Here is a 20,882-nt window from a genome sequence, read left to right on the forward strand (position 1 = left end):
ATTATGATTAATGTAAAATATGTCATTGTCTACTATAAGAACATTCTTTTTGTTCTCAAACAAGCATGATTAGAGTCACAGCAGCAGAAGCTAACCTAATTTTATTCCTATAGCCATGAAGGTGTTACAATTTAAATTAGTTTAGGATTTAAAAAAACTCAATTTGCTCACAGTATACATGCTTTTCCTTTTTCGAGGATGGCAAACTCTTTGCTGTAACATAATAGGAATACAGAAGCATTTTACAGCTGGGATGGTGGTGGGTCTTCACAGCTGAATACACATGTGATCTTCTAAAGGGGTGGCCACATGAAACCATGACATCCGAGGTCTGAAATTACTGACAAAACTGACAGTATAAACCTTTACCCTTTTAAGAAGTTGCTCAGGGCTCCTTTTTGACAATCTTATTAGGTTATGGGCAGAGGAAGTACAATATTTATGGCAAATTCTTAGTACTTTGCCCCAAGACACAAATTCTTCTAAAACCACACCTGTTTAAATCTCAGAAGGAATACTACACACATTCAGACTACTAGAAGTCTTTATGGTAGGCTTTTATGTTTGTAGTTTTTGTCACTTCAGAATAATATTAAAACATATAGTAATTATTTAGAAAGAGTCAAGGTTTATTGCTCCATGCTTTTTATTTTAACCTTCAATTGTAGAATTGTTGAATTATAACTACCGAGGAAAAAAAAGACCTTAAGTTTTACTTCACTCCAGTTATGATTATACAGTATCTGCATAAATAGGGATTAGCTGGTGTAATTAGCAATAAAAACATTACAGAAATAGCTATAGATCTTCCTGAACAGTAACTGTGTTTGCAGTGAAAAATCCAACATTTTGGAACTACAAAAACAACAACAAACAAACCTGTTTGGACTTTCTAGTGTTCCTTTAGTAGCAATGAAAAGGTAGAGGAAAGGAACAAGAATTTGTTTTTGTAATGAAGTGAAATTGCCTCTTGTTTTCATTCAGTGCTCCCAGGTTACAAATTTCTATTAAACTATGACCATGCACAAGTCTTGCTTCTGTATAAAGTCACACCACTGAGCTTTTATTTTTTTGATCAACAACTAGTCTACCTGTTGCTCTCAGCGAAAAAACACATGAGCTTTAATTATCATAGTGTCAGTCAGTAACCGTCACCTAATCTCTTAAAACCAGCACATGTAGAAACAATGACAAGGCAAAGAAGAACAAAGCAGCTATAGCAGCCTATTATTGCAGTCTGCCTTGATGATTGTCCTTATGGCTATCGTTTGGGAAGAAAATATGGATAAAACGAGACCAGTTTGGAGGCCCTCCTTTTGCTTTTCATGCATGTTTTTAGGTGCAGATCTCTTGTTCCCAGGCTTTCATTCCAAATGCTGCTAACACATCTTGGCATTCCTGTGATAGCCAGGTCCACCTGGTCTACAGCAATTGTCCTGGCCAACACCTGCCAACTGAAGTAATTAAGAGCTTGATAGCCCCAAACAAACCATTGTCCCTCTGTCTATATCTGCCTCCTCATGGTAAAAGGGATACATCTAAACCTATAAATCATATAGTTGCACTCCAGTGTCTGAAGAAGTAGATTTGATCCACAAAAACCCATCCTGAAATATCAGGCAAAAATAGTCTCTGTTTTGGGTCCATGTATAAATGGTCTGAAGCACAACCAAAAGAAGGAAAGCAATGAGAAACCTAGACAGCATCTTAAAAAGCAGAGACATCACCTTGCCGACAAAAGTCCACATAGTCAAAGCTATGGTTTTTCCAGTAGTGATGCATGGAAGTGATAGCTGGACCATAAAGAAGGCTGACCGCCGAAGAATTGATGCTTTCGAATTGTGGTGCTGGAGGAGACTCTTGAGAGTCCCCTGGACTGCAAAGAGAACAAACCTATCCGTTCTAAAGGAAATCAACCCTGAGTGCTCACTGGAAGAACAGATCCTGAAGCTGAGGCTCCAATACTTTGGCTATCTCATGAGAAGACTCGACTCCCTGGAAAAGACCCTGATGTTGGGAAAGTGTGAGGGCAAGAGGAGAAAGGGATGACAGAGGACGAGATGTTTGGACAGTGTCATCGAAGCGACCAACATGAATTTGACCCAACTCCGGGAGCCAGTGGAAGACAGGAGGGCCTGGCGTGCTCTGGTCCATGGGGTTACAAAGAGTCGGACATGACTTAACGACTAAACAACAACAAAAACGTATAAACACTTGCCATGTACCGGTAGTCCTACGCTTATATCTAAGGAAGTGGATTGTCTAGAAAAGTTCACGTTAAAATATATTAGTTAGTCTTTAAGGTGCCACAGTGTTTTTCTCTTCTTAATTTTTTATTTTTCTTCTGTTTTTGCCTTTGATTCCTTCCATTAAATCGGGAGTGGGAGATTTTGACCGTCAATATGTTTTCAAACCAGCTCTCAGAACCTCACTCAGTATGATGAATGATTGGGGATAACAAGAGTTTTTAATTGTCATAAGACATTTTAATTTTAATAGAGGCTTTTCAGATGCACATAGAAATAAACCTAGAACATTAATTTACACTTGTTTCTCATATTACAAGAAAATATAGATGGATCTTTGGAGCTGCTAAGCCAAAGGAGCAATTTCATTTTCTCAGTACAAACCATATAAATAACATTGTGGTGGATTTTAGGGTCACTAAGTTGGATCCAGGGCTTCGTTCTCTGAGCATCAGAGATGAAGTTAGCTTAGAATCATCCTGTTGGCAAAAGGGGAGGACACAATTTTGGCCAGTTCACTTCCCCCACGAACTCAGCAGCTCCCTTTAACTTTTGACGGGTCCTCCAATGAACTGCAGCAGATTTTAAGGGGACAGGAGGACCACTGGAGAATTTTAAAGCTGGCTGTTTCCCCATTCATCCAACAGAAGAACTGTAATGGATCTAAAACCTCCTGAAAATGGAAGTAGTTCTGACTGTGGGGGTCTTTTGCTGGTTTCAAACCCATTTTATGCTGCTAGATGTAAACATCAAAAATGAGTTTGACTCTGTGCACCATAACAAGAGTACATGCTTATTTCTGAAGAAATAAGTATTCTGCTTTCTTTTAAATAGCAAACAGGTTTGTAGATAAAACCCCTCTTGTACCCAAAATAATTTCAATCCCGGCAGGAAGCAAGATCCAAAAGCATGCATTGCAACATAACTTAGTGGATAGTGACTGGCATTCAGAGAGATGAGCTTCTAATATTTCTCCCTTTAGACATAGCTCTCCTTGCCTAGACACACATTTTAATCAAAATCTCATTGATTTTATCTGGAAAGAAACCAGAAATTTTCTCACAGCAGGAGGGACTTGCATCAGCAGCCAAGGGAAGACAGCCTGGATTAGCCAGACTACCTGCCACCTGGAACAAATCCACTGATTGAGGTTTCACAGATAACACACTGGAAGCAAAAGGAATATTTCCTATATTATTATTTTTAACATGGACACACAGTGATAGCATAAAATACAATTCAGATAATTTGGCTTCATAAAATCTTCCAGCTGCATTTTTCTTTTTCTACCCTCTGGCTTCATTTGCTTTTAGGCTGCTGATAAAAAAAACAACATGGAAAGCCAAGAAGTTCAAGACTTGATATTTAAACTTATAAGGACTCCTCCTTAAGGCTAAAATCACTAAAACAAAGCAAAACCCTATACATGCTAACGTAACCTGTCCTAGCAACATTCAGATTTTTTTGTTTGTCTGCCTCCAGGAAAATCTATTTAGACAGGCATGCCATGCTCTTTTCAATAATAAAATCTGTGATGATTATACGGCCGCTTTGGTGGGAGAAGCAACTTGCTATTTCTCCTCTCTGCTCTGTTCCCAGAGTGAGAGGCGAAGTAGGAGCAGTTATGTCATATTCCCTTGCTCCAGGTTCTGCTGCTTTTATAAAGGACATTCTGCCTACAAAGAAAGCATTAATAATTATCTGCAGTTCCTGAACTGTTTGCATTGTTTCTTTCCAGCAGCCCTGAGGATATTGCAGTAAAGGACCGGTTGGATCTTCTAGCCGTTATTTAATGCCAGGTAGAAACCCAAACAATGCAGCAGGAGTTCCACAGTAAACCAGTGAAAAGCTATTGACGATAGGATAAAGAATGTTATTCTGTTCAGGCACATACATTTTGATATCCCTTGTTCCACTTGCATAGGCTCCCTATATCCTCATTGTCTGATACTTAGGCACATCGGATTACTGTGATGCTCTCTGCATGGGGGCTGCCTTTGAAGACATTCCAGAAACTTCAGTGGGGTCAAAATGCACCAGCCAAATTACTGACTGGGGACAGCTATAGGGAGCATATAATGCCCCTGCTATAACAACTGCACTAGCTACCAGTCTGTTTCCGGGCCCGATTCAACGTGCTGATCATTACCTATAAAGCCCTACAGCTTGGGTACAGGTTACTTGAAGGACCATATCTCTGCATGAGTTTTCTTGGCCCTCCTCTTGGTCCTATTGCCAGTGCAGGCACAGTTGATGGAGACACAAAGGAGGGCCTTCTCTGGGGCAGCTTCCAGATTATAGAATGCTCTCCTTATCTCTCCCTTTGTATCCTTCCACCGATAGTTGAAGACCCACCTTTTCAGGCAGACTTTTAACAATCATAACTGAGTTTCTGAATGTCATTTTTTAGTTAAGCTGGTTTTTAATGTTTCACATGTTTCCAGTCACTCAATGTATTTTAATTAGTTTCATAGTTTAGTTGTTTCTAGTGTATGACCTAGTGTGTTTTTAATTCTATTCTTTTTAATACTGTGAGCCACCTTGAGGTTTCTTATCAGGAGAAAGGCAGCCTAGAAATAAGATAGATCAGTGGTTCTCAAACTTTTTTCACTTACATATCCCTTGGCTGCCCATTTCCATAAATTGTACCATTCATGTTAGCAAAATGTTTGTAATTAATATGGTTGCTGTTATTTCAAGTTTATATGTTGTAACTGTAAATAAATAGCCCAATGATGGAATAATAAGGTGAACAGACAGTGCACATATATTTACATCCAAAACTCAAAAGATACAGTGAATTCCAAGTAAATACATCACTGAAGACCTGGAAGAACTTACTTGTTGAACACTGCTCAGAGGACCATGCCACTTATATATACACTAGTACCGGTGCAACAGCACTCAGATATTTGTGAAGTGGAGGACAGCTGTGCCTGTGAGGGGCTGACCACCAATCATTCCTGCTGTAGTGGTGTGTTTACAACACATTGTTTAGGGAGGGATTTCCCTACCCTTACAAAGCAAGTGAATGGGGCTTTTCTCAAGGTTAAACAATGGAGAAAACCCACTCCTACACTAGTCATAACATTCAGTTAATTTCTCAACTTATGACTTATATCTTGTCTTAAAATGTTGACACACAGTATGTGCCTTTTCTTGCCATTATTTAGGTGTGTGTGTGTGTGTGTGTGTGTGTGTGCGTGCGTGCGTGCGTGCGTGCGTGCGTGCGTGCCCCCCTAAATGTCCTGATTCATACCCCAGGCTGGGAATCACTAAGACAGACAGATATTCTATAAGTACCCTTCCCGCCATTTTTTAATTTGCTATCATCCTTTCCTCTAGTTGGAAAAACACTGACGTTATTCAAAAAGAGACACATACATGCTGCAGGCTGTAAAAGGACCAGTATCACTTTCAAGTATTCATACACAACCAGGAGAGTCCTACAATTCAGAAATAAGCCTGCTACCCTCCTATCTAGTTAGGCCATGAAAATGGGAGGCAGCAGTTATTTTGGGAGAGTGGAGCAGACAAAAATCAAATTGGGGACCTTTCAAGATGAATGAAAAAGTAGTTTGGGTAGAGTACATAGAGTTCTTGAGTAAGTTGGAAAGACAGATATCCAAGGACTCATTGTATGCATCTGGGGGTCAAGAAAGTTTTAGGGGTCAGATCATACTTCCACACTCTTAGGGAGCAGGCTGGGTAGGTGGGGCTCGTCAGCCTTGGAAGGCAGCCCATCTAGGAGAAGGAAAACTCCGATTTCAAATCTCCACTGCCTTGTGGCTATATCCACTGATGGAAAAGGCTTCAGGAGTTAACCTCAAGGCAAAATCCGGAGCCAGAGTCCCAGAGGCAGTTCATGTTGTTCTGCCAACTCCTTTGATGTCGCTGAAACCAATTGTATTGGCTCTTGCCTTTCCATTGGACTACTTCAGAGACATGGAGAGCGGTGATTTGCAGCTTGAGTAACACCCTATCCTCCATATTATTTTACCCAGGCTTCGTGCTCTGGAGAGGACACTCCAGCTTTGCATACAGCGTTGAAACAACATGGGATTGTCACTCTCGAATAGGCCTTCTCAGCCACACTAGACACTGTTCGAAGTCCTCCATACAGAGCACGTTGCCATAGTCTCTTGAGACTGAAGGATGCCTAACTAACTAACTATTGTATGCATGAAGTGCTATATTCTGTCCAGCCACTTGGCCAGTTCAGCCACATGTTTGTCATCCAAAACACTTAACAATGTTATCCCCCTGTGTTCCCCATTTCTAACTGGCATGACCTTTTATGCTTTGGATTTACTCTGCCATACAAGAACAGAATCTATTAAAGGTTTGGTTATATTGCGGGGTTGAGAGATTTTTTTCTCTATGTTAATGGTTAGCTCTTTATTCATGATTAAGTGCTAGCACAGAAGTAATGCTGAGAAAATTATAAATATAGTCTCATCGACTCCATCTGCGTTTCTGATCTAAGCAATAAAGCAGTCCTTTTTCCTTTCAAATTCTCCTTTGTTACTTGCCCGAGATTCATTTTAGATTAATCTTTTATTTTGCTTTATTTCTAAAGGACATCCATTACTTTGCACTAGATAAGGGTGAATTGGCACTAGCTGAAGTGGCAAAGAAAAAGGCTAACGACATTGACACAGAATCAATAACTACCGGAGTTGGTAAGAATTAATGCTTTTTTAAAAAAATGGCTTTTGTTTTGTTTTAATCAATACTTGTTCTTGTATCACTGTCACGTTATGCATGTAGCAGTGTTATTGGGTAATTGGAATTGTTTTTGGGGAGGAGAACATGATGACATTTTTCCCTCTGTTCTCTTGTACCCCGTTCTCTGATAACCAGAATCTAACTGATTTACCTCTCTGAAAGGGCACACATAAAAATATTCCATTTGTTGTTGCATCCTTGGTCAACAAATACTACTGCTATTGTTGTAGCCTCTGTAGAGGCACATATACATTGTAGAAATCGTTGCAGATTATTACTTTTTTTGTTAAATTGCTTTAACTGTGCAGCAGAAATGCAGGGAGTCACAGAGCAGAATAGCTTCAAGTTCCCCCGATTACCCCTTTTCCTCATTAACTGGCATTTACCGTCTCAGTAACTCACCCTGAGACATTAGTAGAAGAAAGAATAAAACTTTTCATTACTTACAGTTGAACAGATCAAACAGCATATTGATAAACATGACAGCTTTCAGCAATAGACCTCAATATACTAAAGAGAGAGAAAGAGGCACAGAACGGAGAGGCAGGGCTCTCTTTGAAATTAGAGGCAGGAGGGAAAGATTGATTAGGGTTGGAAAGACTGACAGTCACCCCAGCCCAGAAAAGCCCCTCCCAGCCACACCTACATGCAAGATTGCAAAAACGACAACAGAAATTTCAGTGAGATGTTCATAATGTGTGATTATTCTTATAATGGCAATTTCCACTGCTGTGGAAGGAAAAATAATCTAATTTGAGCTACTTAACACAGAGATTAATAGTCAAATACATATCTAAACAAATAACAAGTAAAAGACTCTCTGTCCAGTGAATATTAGGGGGGAAATTACTTGTCAACCTTGACAGTTTCTCTTGATTTCAGGATATTAGAGCACTGTTAGTTTCACTTGAGGTTTACAGAAGAGAGAAAAAAAAGAATCATCTGATTTTCTTGCTGTCTCCTGCCTGTTGCCTCAGCGCAAACTCAGTTAAGATTAATTTGATAAAAGCTTTTTAAGAGGCCGGAGTCTCAAAGGGCTTTTTATGTCTAAAATCCCAGGTGAGTGCTTCTTGAAGCATTATGAGATCAAAATAGCACTTTAATACTGGAAAGTATAATGTCTTGTTCCTCATTCACTCCACTTCTTGTTTTAATTGGACACAGGTGGTCATGGAATATTATTGTAAATAAAAAGTTTTACATGGCACTTTGTGCATAAAGCTCCACATATATTTCCATTTTCACAAAATTTCTAAGGGATATTGAGGAAGTAATTTTTGTTTCACATAGAATAGAATAGAATTTATTTATTACGGTCAGGTGACCAGCCCATGAAACATATCCATGGCTAAAACATACAAAATACAGTTCAAAAATATACAAACAATTCACAAAACATACCATGTGGCCAAAATACACAAAATGCAGTTCAAAAGTGTATAGCCAATCCATAAAACACACTATATGGTCAAAACACACAAAATGCAATTTTAAAAATGCACAACAGGCAATCAACCGTGCAATGATTGTAAAACATGGGGAGAATAAAAAACATCACCTCTACAGTTATCCCCCGGACCATTGTCCCTTCGGTTGGGACCATAACATCTCTCCATGCTAGACAATAAACCACCCCCATGCCAAAACCAGTCAACCCATGAGCTCAGGAGACTACAAGGGAGCGCTGTGCCATTGCTGCTGCACAAAATCTTGCTGCAGAGCATGTAATAAGGGAGTCTTGATCAGAAAGAAGTAGCTTGATGTAAATTTCATCTGATCTCCCTGGATATCTGAGAATGATTGGGCTCAGGAAGTTGGTGCGTAGATCTCTATAGAAAAGACAATACAGTAAAACATGACCTACGGTTTCCATTTGGTTATCATTACACAGACATAGGTGTATGTTGAAATCTTCCCTCCATGAGCTTAGAGGGTAAAACATTAAGTCTTGCTAATATGAAGGCTCTTCTGGTCTTTGTTGATATTGTGCTTGTCAAATATGCAGATATTGTAAAGGCATTATTAGTGACAACACTGTATTTGTCTACCTGGCTCATATGCTCTTGAAGTTCTATGTCCCAGATTCTTTGTTTGAGTGCTGCTTTAGCGCTGACATGCCTCATCGCCAAAAGAAAATTGGTGGAAAAGCCCATTTGCCTTATTTCTTTTGTAAGTTGTAGTTTCCATGCTGATTGAAAGGAGTAAAAAAGTGGCATCTGTACCAAGCCTTCTGAAGAGAAGAGAAGCTTTAGCCAGAAATTAAACATGTGGACTTTGACCTACGCTTTTATGGCAGTTAGGCCAGCCTCCAGTCGAAGGGCTACATTAGGTGTACAGGGGGGTACAGTCAAAATATATCTCAAAAATTTGGTTTGAACTACCTCAAGAGGATGTAGGTCAGATAAAGCAAACAATTGGCACCCGTAGAGAATTTGAGCAACAATTTTAGCCTTGAAAACCTGAACGGCTGAGGGGATATGGTGACCCCCTTTGGTGTGAAAGAATCTTGTTAATGCCGCCGCACTTTTATGAGCATTCAGTGCTGCATGCTTTATGTGGGGGGCCCAGGAACCCGAGGCATGAAAGATTATGCCCAAATATTTGTAACCTGCTCTATGGGATGACCATTGATAGTCCAATTGTGCTTTACTCTTCTTCTACCGACCGTGAGAACTTTCATCTTCTGGTAATTAATTACCGTATTTTTGCTCCATAAGACACACCTGACCTAATTTTTAGAGGCGGAAAACAGGGAAAATATATTCTGAACCAAATAGTGTAATAAAATATTTAATAAACTATAACAGAATAACATTTGAACCATGTAAAGTGAACAGCAGTCAACAGTGGCATTAAGAACCATTACCACTGGCATTAGCAAATGGAGAGACTTAAAGGATTGTGTACTCTAGTTTATGTACCATAAATTTGTGTACCATAAATTTTAGTCAAGTACATATAGAACATTATCAGCCAGTGATAAGACCTATACCACTCTACCTATATTTTACATTTCCTTTCATCCACCTCCTCCCCATGCTTATAGAAATGTCTCAATAACAGATGAGATTGTTGTGCAACTCTGCCTAGCTACAGCTCAAGCCTATATTGTTAGAAATGGTTTGTCTGATTTGGCACTGCATTGAGAGATCCCTTTTAGTTGTGTGGAGGATAAATAGTGGAATTAAACTATTTAACAGCTGTTAGCACAGTTAGTTTCCTTGCTGCAACAGGATATACATTCTCTATTAGATGCCCAGAACTAGTTGAAAAGTTAGCAAGTCGAATCCAAATTTCCCATAGAAATGCATTGAAAATTAATTAATGCATTTTTATGGGGGGGGGGAGGTCAGAAACTTTAAAAAATTAAAAGAAGGTCACTTACTAGGTACTGTAGACTGACCCTGGCTCTTCACAGTGTCTTGGTAGCCCCCCCAAACAGCCGGAAAAAAGCACCAAACAGCTAAAAGCCGGCAGGCAGCCAGCAGCCATTTTGTGCTCTTTTCCGTTCGTTTCCCCTCCCCTCTCCCCACATAACAGCTGATTGGCGCTTGTCTAAAAGGCTTCCAAGACAGCTTTTAAAGCAAGTATGCACGTTTCTACACAAGCAGGTTTCAACTCAAACGGATCACCTTTTCACCCAAGCACGGTTTAACCCACAACAAGCAGGTTTTATAGCAAAACTAGCACATTTTAAAGCAAGTATGCACATTTCTACACAAGCAGGTTTCAACTCAAACGGAGCACCTTTTCACCCAAGCACTAACCCCAAACAAACAGCTTTTAAACTAAATTTTACATTTTAAAATGACAATACAGTGGTGCCTCACATGACGACGTTAATTTGTTCTGAAAAAATCACTGTTGAACGAAAACGTCATGTGATTTTAAAAAGCCCATAGAAACGCATTAAAACCCAATTAATGCGTTCCTAGGGGCTTAAAACTCACCGTCCAGCGAAGATTCTCCATAGCATGGCCATTTTCGCTGCCCGTGCAGCGAGGAATCCGTGCCAGAAAACAGCGGGAGGCCATGTTTTTCACCCGGCGGCAATTTTGAAACCGCCGATCAGCTTGCCGAAAATCATCGCTTTGCGATAATCGGTTAGTGAAACAGGGGACCGATCATCGCAAACCGAAATTCCCCCATAGGGAACATCGCAAAATCTTCATGATGTGATTTTGTCATCAAATGGAGCGCTCGTAATGTGAGGCACCACTGTACCAGGCAGTCCCAGGTCTCTCTCCCAGCTCTCTAACTGCTTGGACTAGCAAGGAAGCAGACAAGCAGCCTCTTCACTAACTGAAAGTTTGAATTTCCCGCTTTCCCTGCCTTCCCCGCATATTAGGTATGCTAATATCTGTGCACTGGAGGATTGTGGGAGGAACACCCAGCCCCTGATGGGGGTCCTGTGGGGCACCCCAAAACACTGAGGAGCTCTCTTGGCCTCTGGCGGGACTGGGCTGTGCAGCCCTGTTCTGATCAGAAGGTGCAGCCGGGGGGTCACCATGCCTTTGGGGGACAGGGCACAGAAAGAGGCAGGAGTTGCAGGGGCCATTCCAACTCATACCTGGCAGGGGAGATGCCATGATCATAAAAGTGGTTTTCCCAGGGTAAGGCTCATCTATTGTACTTTGGATGTGCTGATGCCTGTGATTTCCCCAAATGTAGGAAAATTAACTGCCTAGTTTGTGGTAATGGGGGGACTGTGTTTATGGTTTCCCCTGATCTTTTTAGAATCACTATTTTCCCTTTGTTCCTTGGCTATTTTCATTGCATTCTACCATTTAAATTTGCTGCTATAGGCCTGTTGGCCCTGCTGGTTTTCCAGCTGGGCTCCAGGAAGCAGATCCTGGAAAGCCTGCAGTGCAGATGGCAGAATGGTGAGGTCCAATGTGGCTGCCACAGCAAGCAGCCTCTGGTGCCAGTTCAGAGGCATCCCAGCATGGCAGTGGGAGGCTTCTGGGTCGTGGTGGCTGAACCCTTTTTTACTGTATTTGCTCCATAAGATGCACATACTTTCTCGCCCACTATTTGGGGGAGAAAAAGTATGTCTTATGGAGCAAAAAATACGGTACTAACTGCTCTTGATTACAGTAAGAAGAAAGCCCCCTCAAGAGTCTTCTCAGTCCCACACATGTTAATGAGAGTAGAACTGCATCGTCTGCATAAAGCAGCATTGATACACGACATAAGTGCAGCTTGGGGGGATGAAATTCAGGCTTAGATAAATCTTCAACTATGTTATTAATATAGAGGTTAAACAAGGTGGGCGCCAATATACAACCCTGTACAACCCTGTTTGACCCCATTGAAAAATGGGATTGGATTGGATAGAACTCCAGCTGAATTACAGAGGACTCTCAAGTGGGTATTTTTATATAGTCATCTCATTAGCAGAAGCAGTTGTCTATGTTTGTAGATTCAAATTTGGCCCAAAGTTTATTTCTTGGGATAAAATCGAAGGTGGACTTAGAATCAATAAAGGCTGCATACAAGGCACCTCCTTGGGGGGAGGAGTATTTATGAGCTAGATGTTGTAGGATATTAGCTGCAATTCGTTAATTAAAGTTGCAGAAGGGAATCCAATTACATCCAATACTTTCATTGATTATCACATATTCAGAGATCAATATGGCATACATAGCTGATATTCATGCAATATATCTGTGCTATACGTTTGGGTGAGATACGATGATTTAGAATGTAAATCCTTGCTGGTCTCATCATATGGGAGGACGAGGAACAGCAAAGATATTTTTCTCATCCTGCAAGACGGCAAGATATTTGTATGAGAAGGATTTTTGCTCACATTGAGCAAAACTGTGTAAAAATGCTTCAATGCAAAGAATGCTTTAAAAGTCAAAAAAAGAGAGGGGAAAATGGTGGTGCTTCGTCTTCTGTTGCATTTTAAAGATTAGAGGCAACAGAGTGGCTGTTTGCATCTTCTTGTACAATTAGCTAGTTATTCTGTACTTGCTGTGTGAGTGTGGATTTGGACTTTGCTTCTCAAAGTGAAAGGAAGCTTGTTTTAAAGAAGCTACAGTTTGTAAAAAGTATGAAGACCTTAATAAGAAAAAATAGTACTACAGTGGTGCCTCGCTTAACGATTGCCTCGTTTAGCAATGAATTCGCATAACGATGTGTTTTTAAGAAAATAATATGCATCGCATAACGATGTTTCCTATGGGCGATTTTCGCTTAGCGAAGTTTGGGACCATGCTTCGCATAACGAATGCGATTTTAGGTCCCCTGCTTCACTTAACAATGTTTTTTTTTCAATTAAAAAAGTGTCTTAGAAGGGTCAAAAACGGTTCTAAATGCTTGGATTCGTTAGAGGACCCCTTAAGTCATGTGCAAACCTGATTTGGCTGTGATCTGACTTTTCGTTAATTTTTTGTGAATTTTTTTTTTGGCCCATAGGAACCAATGGACCTGTCAAAATCTGACAGCTCCATGCTTTCCTATGGGGGAGAAAACAATTTACAAAAAATTAACGAAAGTTCAGATCAAAGCCAAATCAGGTTTGCACACAACTTAGGGGGTCCTCTAACGAACCCAAGAATTTAGAACAGTTGCTGAGTCTTCATTAATTTTTTGTGAATTTTTTCTTCCCCCATAGGAAATAATGGGGCTGTCAGATTTTGACAGCTGTCAAAAGTTGGGGGGAAAAAATTCACCATAAATTAATGAAAAGTCAGATCAAAGCCAAATTAACTTTTGCATCCGTTTTAGAGGGTGCAGAAGCTAATCCAAGCATTTAAAACCATTTTTGACCCTTGTATGACACATTTAAAATTGCAAAAATTGACTTTGCAAAGCCATTAAAATGTATTGAGTCAGCTTCAATACATTCCAATGGAGGATACATTGTTTCGCTTAGCGATGTTTCCTATGGGTTTTTTCGCTTAACGACGGCAATCCGTTCCAATTGGAACGGATTAACCGGTTTCCAATGCATTCCTATGGGAAATGGTGTTTCGCATAGCGATGGTTTCACATAGCGATGTTTTTTTGGAACCAATTAACATCGCTATGCGAGGCACCACTGTACTTCTGTCACTTCCTATTTGAGGTAAAATACATCACAAGGCTTGAAAATACCATGTTCAGGTGTTGCATCAAGACAAAAGCACCTACATTAATAAAAATGAATAAATTAGTACGTCTTATTTACACAAAGGTCTTTGTCTGCCAGCAAAAGGTCAGCAGGGAGCAGGCCGGCCTGGCTTCTCATGGGAAGTAGTTTCGCAGCCTGAAAGCAGCCAGAGCCTCTCACATGCCCACTCAAGGCGTGGCTGTGAAGCGTTTGGGACTGAGAGAGGAACGCTGATATAGAGAGAAGAGACGTTCCCTCAAACAGCCTGGGCGTACATTGTTTGGGGCTTCACAGGTTAAAATCAAGGCTTTGAATTGTGCCCTGGACAAAAGGCTCTCGTTATCCAATGAAACAGTTGTAAGGAGATGGTTCGGCTCTTCCTGTCACCAGCTGTGTAACCAGAGCTCTAGCTGCAGAATCCTGGCCCTTCTGAAATTTTCAAGCACTTTCCAAAAGCAGCCCTATGTAGAGTGTGTGGTGGTAATCCAGGTGGAATGTATCTAAGACATGTGTCACCATAGCTAAATCAGACCTCTGAGGGAACAGATGCATTTGGCACCCTAGTTTTGACTGCACCTTCTTGGCCAATCCTGAGACCTGGGCATCCAGGATCAACGATGAACCCAAGCCACACACCCAAGGGGCAAGCCTGAGTGTTCAGGGGAAGTATAGCCCCGCAGCAAAGGATAAATTCTCTGACCTGTCTTTAGACTGACCAGGACCACTTCTATCTCGTGTGGATTCAACGTTGGTCCATTAATGATCTGAGAAACTGCTTCAGGGCGAAAACAGCTTTACTGGAATTCCATGGAGATGAGAGGTAGAGTGATACTAAACTCCAAATCTCCAAACGATCTCTTTGAGGAGTTTTGTGTATATGTTAATTAGCCCAGGAGACAGAACAAAGCCCTGTGAGGCCCCACAAACCAATGGCCAGGCTGCTAAGAAGGATTCCCCCAGCCCCAGATTTTAAAGTCTATTATGTAGCATTCCAGGTAAACAAATATTTAACATGCTTGTTGGCTCCTGACCAACGTTCCCTCTAAGCTACATGGCCCCATAGTTCTGGTGCACCCACAACCAGTGTTGCCGCCCATTTGGTTCTGGTTGCCACTGGAACTTTGTGCACATGGGGTGAGGTTTCCACTGGTGGGAAACGGAATGTAATTAAAGAGCATCAAATGCTGCTCTTTAATGACATTCAATTTTCCACCAACACTGAGCAAAAATTATGCCCTGCGCACACAGGGTTCTGGCTGCAGCCAAATGGGCAGCAACACTGGCTATGGGTAGATTAGACTGATGCAGGTTAGAAGGAACATTGCTCACGATCTCCCATTGGTAATAAAATCTCAGGATTTAGAAGACACAAAAGGCTTTATTTTTTCCTATAAAATTCAATTCCATACCACGGATAGCCAATCCTTTCCTTAGGAACGCAGTAACAATTTGGAAAGACTGGCAAAATAAATTGTTTTCTGCTCCTTCCCCATTGACTCCCTTCCTTAACCATCCCTTATTTTATGATGTTGATAAATGGATACAATATAAATTGTGGAAAGATCGTGATTTATATTAGGGGATTTGTATAATAGCTCTGGCCTAAGATCACAAGAGTAGGTACTGTATCAGATTATGCATTTCTAGTGAAAGATATGTGCTATTATTTTGTTGTTGTTATTTCCATGCTCATTCAATCATTTTGAGAAAAGAAAAATAGGATTCCTCCAGTGGCACCCTCTGAGCTCACCTTCCAAGGACTGGAGCCACTGCTATATAGTGTCACCAACTCCCACCCCAGAGAGATGGCACAAAATAATACCATGGCTGATAGTAGCCAAAAGCTGATGAACCCTTTGAGCTCAGAAGCCATCATGCACTCCAGAACTTGTAATAGTTGCTCTAGTCCCCATTCCAGGAGATCTCTATTAAATCAACAGAGGCAGTTTGGCCCCAATCCATGGGAAGGGATACTTAAGAATAATCATGTCCACTGCCGTGGCCATCTTTGCATTCCAGAGGTCAACAAGGACTTCAGCAAAGAGCCTTCTCTGCATAAATCAGATAGGACTTCTTTTCTAATTCAGCAAGTTCTTTTTTTTTTCTATTACACACACCATATCATAAACATCATGTCCTACAAATGATGAAACAAGCAGCTGTTTCTACCCTGAAATCGTAAATCAGGCTATCGGGACAGCTGCTAGAAACAGAAAGTGACTATTAAAAGGTACCATAATTAGCAAAAGTGTGTGGAACTGAACAATTCAGACATTAATACATTACTTCATTAACCATCCTCTGTGAAAATCCTATGTACTACGTGTCAGGAAGTTTCCCAAGGCCAGCTTCCAACAAATTTCTTTACATCACAGCAAGATGAATTTATTTTAACCTTCAATCAATTGCTTGCACCCCCAAGGGATTCGTGTTGTAACAGGACAGCCCAGCAAATACTGTATAGTTCAAAGGCAAACTGTGGAGTCCCAATGCTTTTCTTTTAAAAAGCTTCATTTTAAATGTTGGTGGGATTTGAATTTTTATCACATCTGTAACAAAAGAACTGAGTGTGTGGATGTGTGTACAGAAATATTTTTTTACAAAAAACTTGGATGTGACAATTTGTGTTATTATTTTTAAAATAACCCTACTGTGCTGGTTTATTCCACACCCATTGCTTAATGTGATCATTTGAACTTTTTTTGTCCCTTTCTAAATTGAAGGAATACATTATAGGTACTGTAGTTAGTGTAGCCATATAGAAGCATCAGGCGTCCTAAGGGAAACAATGTAATATTTTTCCTGTTTATATACACATCCTGACAACAACTTTGTTTCTAGCTACTGTAGCTAAATTCACAAATATTCCTAGAATAAGTTGCTTTCTTTTATAAGTGTGGTCAATAATTTTTTATGCATGTGCTCTGCCTACAGCATGCAAGATTCTGAAACTATCATTTTACAGTATCTCCTTACCTGTAGGAAGACCATTTAATTGGCTTAAGATAATTTCATTGACACTGCTTTCTTTCTAAACCATCCTCCGTGGTTTTATGGCTTATCAATGACATACCTACAGATACAAATGCAACCAGTTTTCTAAATTTAGATTGTTTCATAATTTTCCATTCACGTGACACACTACCAACATTGATTCATTTGCCCCAGCAAGCGGTTTGTCGCTGGGAGGGTTGTTCTAAATTGTACTGATGATGAATTGCTTCATTCCTTATCATTTCAGCATGTGTGAACATTGCTGTTGATTTCCTTTGCAAAGGGGTTGGGTTTCTGGGCACTGCAGATTCAATGCACTGTGCTTCTATCATTTTTAAAAATTATTTTTTATTTTAAATGGATAGCAACAAATCGCTAATAACAGCTGCTGGTGCTGCCACCACTGCTGCAACCACCACCACGAAAAATAAATTAAAAAACCCTAAAAACCATGAATGCATTGCTCAGAAGGAGATAGCCTTCCCCCTTCCTTTGTGGGTGAAAGAGAGCTTGAGATTTCCTGATTTGGATGGTAAAGAAAGCAGTGTTGCGTTTTTTAAAATTCTGCTCTTCACAATACTTTGCAAGTCTTTCAAAACCTGCTTCCTCCTCCCCAATGCTGTTCCAGAAAAAATGTTCCAGGGGGGAATGAAAGCCAAGAACTGGGAGAGATACATGGAGAAAGTGAGAAAAGGAGGGAAGTGGGGGGGGGGGGGAGAAGACACCACTTCATCGATATATCACCTTTGGTAATTTAAAGGAAAAAAGGATGGGGTTTTGACTGCCCTAGGAAATAGTAGAGAAAATTAATTGATGCAAGATTAAAGCAGTGCAATAGTAATAGAAAGAAAGAAAGGAATCAATAGAGTTAAAAACAACATGAATGCTCCTACTGATATACTGTATATACTACATGACCACTGGAAAAAATGTTTTGGTACAACATTGGTATAAAAAGAATTGGTATAACTGGGGTTCTTTTCTCACATTTGGTCAAGCCCTGAGTTAGGTCTCTGGCTGCAGAGCCAGAGGTTGGGAATTCAGTTCCCCACTGCGCCTCCTGCGAGTAGATCTATGGGTCTTAGCTGCAGTATGGGGAAGTGCCACATCATTATAGCATTTTTCTTCTTTGGATTTCTCTCTTTGATTATGTTCTGGGGCTTTTGTTACTTTTATTTTAGGTAGTGAGCTGCAGTTACTGCACTTCTGGTAAGCAGAGCTATATTTTAAACTTCATACTTGGTTTGTCTATAGAACACAACCACATTTAATTCCATCACCTCTACTTGCCTTACATCATGTGATGTTTGGTTTGATGTATACATTCCACTGCAAGAGATCTTAAGCCCCTAATAATTATAACTACATCAAAGAGAGGTAGTATGCCTAGCTCTTGAGACTGTATACAAGTCTGTACATTCCTTATTGGAAGTTTCTTTTAGAATTTTAACATGAACAAAAATAATGTGTAAGACCCTGTAGCAGTCAGAACTATCATACTTTCAATTTGCTAGTGTGTGTGTAACATGTTTCTTTGCCCACCTATCTCTCCAACTAAAACCCCCTGTTCTGATCTGTACTGCTTTCAGGACAGTAAAAGTGGTATTCTGGTTAGCAGCAGACTCAAAGTACTATGTAATCCACCAAAGAACATCAGCCATCTCTGCAGGTAGAGGGGGATTACCGCTGCTGGCTCAAGCCAACATGTAAACAAGCTGCATCCCCACATGCTGCCTTTAGCCCCTTCATGTTTGTTTTAAGACGTACCTGCAGAGTGACTTATTTAGGTATTTTTGGTAAAAGTCGGCAGGACAAAAACAATTTTAAAAATGCCAGCTAACCCTCCCTTCATTCCAGTATCTTTAATAGTAATTTCCATGAACAATTTTATAACAACAAAAAAAACCTAATTATTAAGACTGGTATGTTAGTACAGCTTACTAAGGTTTCATCCGTTAAAGGTGAAATTCTCCACGCACTCACTTGCTCATAAGGGAGTGTGTGGAGAATTTCAGCCACAGGTTATCTGATCTTCTATATTGTCACTCCTGAGTGCATTCATTTAGATAGAAATTGGCAAAAACATGTACTTGTTAGCAGTTGGTATGCACACTAAGTTTATAACCTTTCTTCTGTTTACTCTCTGAAAGGTAATGTGATGTGACAGGGTGTAACACATCACAGACATGATGTGTCAGCTGAGGAATTTCAAGGGGAGCTGTTTTTCTAGGCTTGAAAATAGGTGACTTTTAAACAAATAACACTTCCAGAAGATGAACAGTTAAAGAGAACATTTGCTGTTGATAAATACTATAGCTATTAGATATAGTCTAAAGCAGAGATATAATCTATCAATATATCATCTGAGGTACCTAGACTTTGTAAAAAAAGCCTAGCCAATTAGCTTAGCAAATGAAACAAACAGTTGTAATTTTAAAGTGTAGAAACGTGTTCTACACTTTCTGCCAGAAAAACGAACAAGTGGGCCCTCAGGCAAATCAAGTCTGAACTATCTCTGGGGGCAAAAATGATGAATCTGAGGCTGTTCATACTTTGGGAACATCATGAGAAGGCATGATTCTCTGGAAAAGACAATAATGCTGGGAAAGGCTGGAGGCAGGAGTAAAAAATAAAGACCAAATATACAATGGACTGACTTCCTAAAGGAAGCCACAAGGTTGATCTTTCAAAAGATCAGCAGGACTGTTGAGGACAGGGCATTTTGGAGAGCACTCATTCATAGGGCTGCCATAAATCAATTCTGTTGTTCTTATCGGACATAAGAACAACAGAAAACAGAAACATGTTCTAGTGAAGACCCTGGATTGTCAATCTGAGAATATTAGTACATTTAGGTCCAGGCCCAATCTTAGACCCATTCTTCTAAAGTGGTGGTCTCAAACCTTGGGTTCTGAGATGTTCTTGGATTACAACTCCCAGAATCCTGGCCTGCACAGATAGTGGTGAAGGCTTCTTGGGGGGGGGGGTTAGTCCAAGAACAGCTGGAGACCCAAGGTTGAGAGCCACTAATCTAAGGGTATCAACCTGGAGCGGAGACCCTTCCAAAAAGGCCAGGTGGGCCTAGAGGGGGAGACAAACATCGTTAGCAACTCCAGTAACCGGCACTCATTCTCTGCTTTTACTGAACTCCGAAAGGATTCACTTTACAAATTCCAGAGGCAATTCATGAGCTAAATCCAAAGGACAGGTGCATTTGAAGAATGTTAGTAGACTTGTAGAAACTAGGCAGAAGGAAGAGTACCACAGACTCTCCTTAACTGCAGAAACAGATGAAATAAGTGAGAGAGTAAAGAGCATATTTCAATCCCACATTCTATCAACTGCGATAAGTTTGGGAGTACAAAGGACTGTGGAAAGCAGATGGAAAAGCTGCTTCCATTGCTTTTTTGCCTCATCCCCCAGAAAACAAGGGCCACAAATAAAGCTGGCTGGAAACTAGTCTAGGTGGAAAAAGAAAACAAGCCAAGGCACTCCTCTTCCCTGACAAATGACCAGCCAGTCGAGATGGGGTATTCGTATACGTATACGAATATCCCTCCACAGGTGCAGATAATGAGGGTCCGGCCCCCTGGAGCCCGACCAAAGTCTCACAATTCTGCTGCTGCCGTGAGCTCCGTGCTTCCTTCCTATTGCTCCAGAGCTTGCGGGGGATTAGCCACTCCTGGAAGAAGGCAGGATGATGAGCCCCTCTGCCAGGTTGAAGAATGGCTAATCCATCGTGAGCTCCGGAGCGATAGAAAGGGAGTCCAGTGTCCGTGGCAGAAGCGGAATTGTGAGGGGTCGGTATGGCCCCA

At 40.6% G+C, this 20,882-nt stretch overlaps 1 protein-coding gene and 1 non-coding gene across 6 annotated transcripts in view; both read left to right on the forward strand.

The window, feature by feature from the left end:
• Window positions 1-20,882, forward strand: part of WDPCP (WD repeat containing planar cell polarity effector) — a 280,521-nt gene that overhangs the window by 188,110 nt on the left and 71,529 nt on the right. For all 5 annotated transcript variants that reach the window (XR_012088494.2, XM_073003877.2, XM_073003880.2 and 2 more), the window contains one exon: window positions 6,826-6,928. Coding sequence is in view for 4 of the 5 variants with exons in the window: in XM_073003877.2 (XP_072859978.2) it covers window positions 6,826-6,928 (103 nt within the window). In the remaining variant the exon portion in view is untranslated. The remainder of the gene's footprint in view (window positions 1-6,825; window positions 6,929-20,882) is intronic.
• On the forward strand, window positions 11,537-11,701 carry LOC140703339 (U1 spliceosomal RNA). The gene has a single exon (XR_012082775.1). It is a non-coding gene; the product is annotated as a U1 spliceosomal RNA (small nuclear RNA).

The sequence above is a fragment of the Pogona vitticeps genome, chromosome 1 (genome assembly GCF_051106095.1).
Source record: "Pogona vitticeps strain Pit_001003342236 chromosome 1, PviZW2.1, whole genome shotgun sequence".
Lineage (NCBI taxonomy): Eukaryota > Metazoa > Chordata > Lepidosauria > Squamata > Agamidae > Pogona > Pogona vitticeps.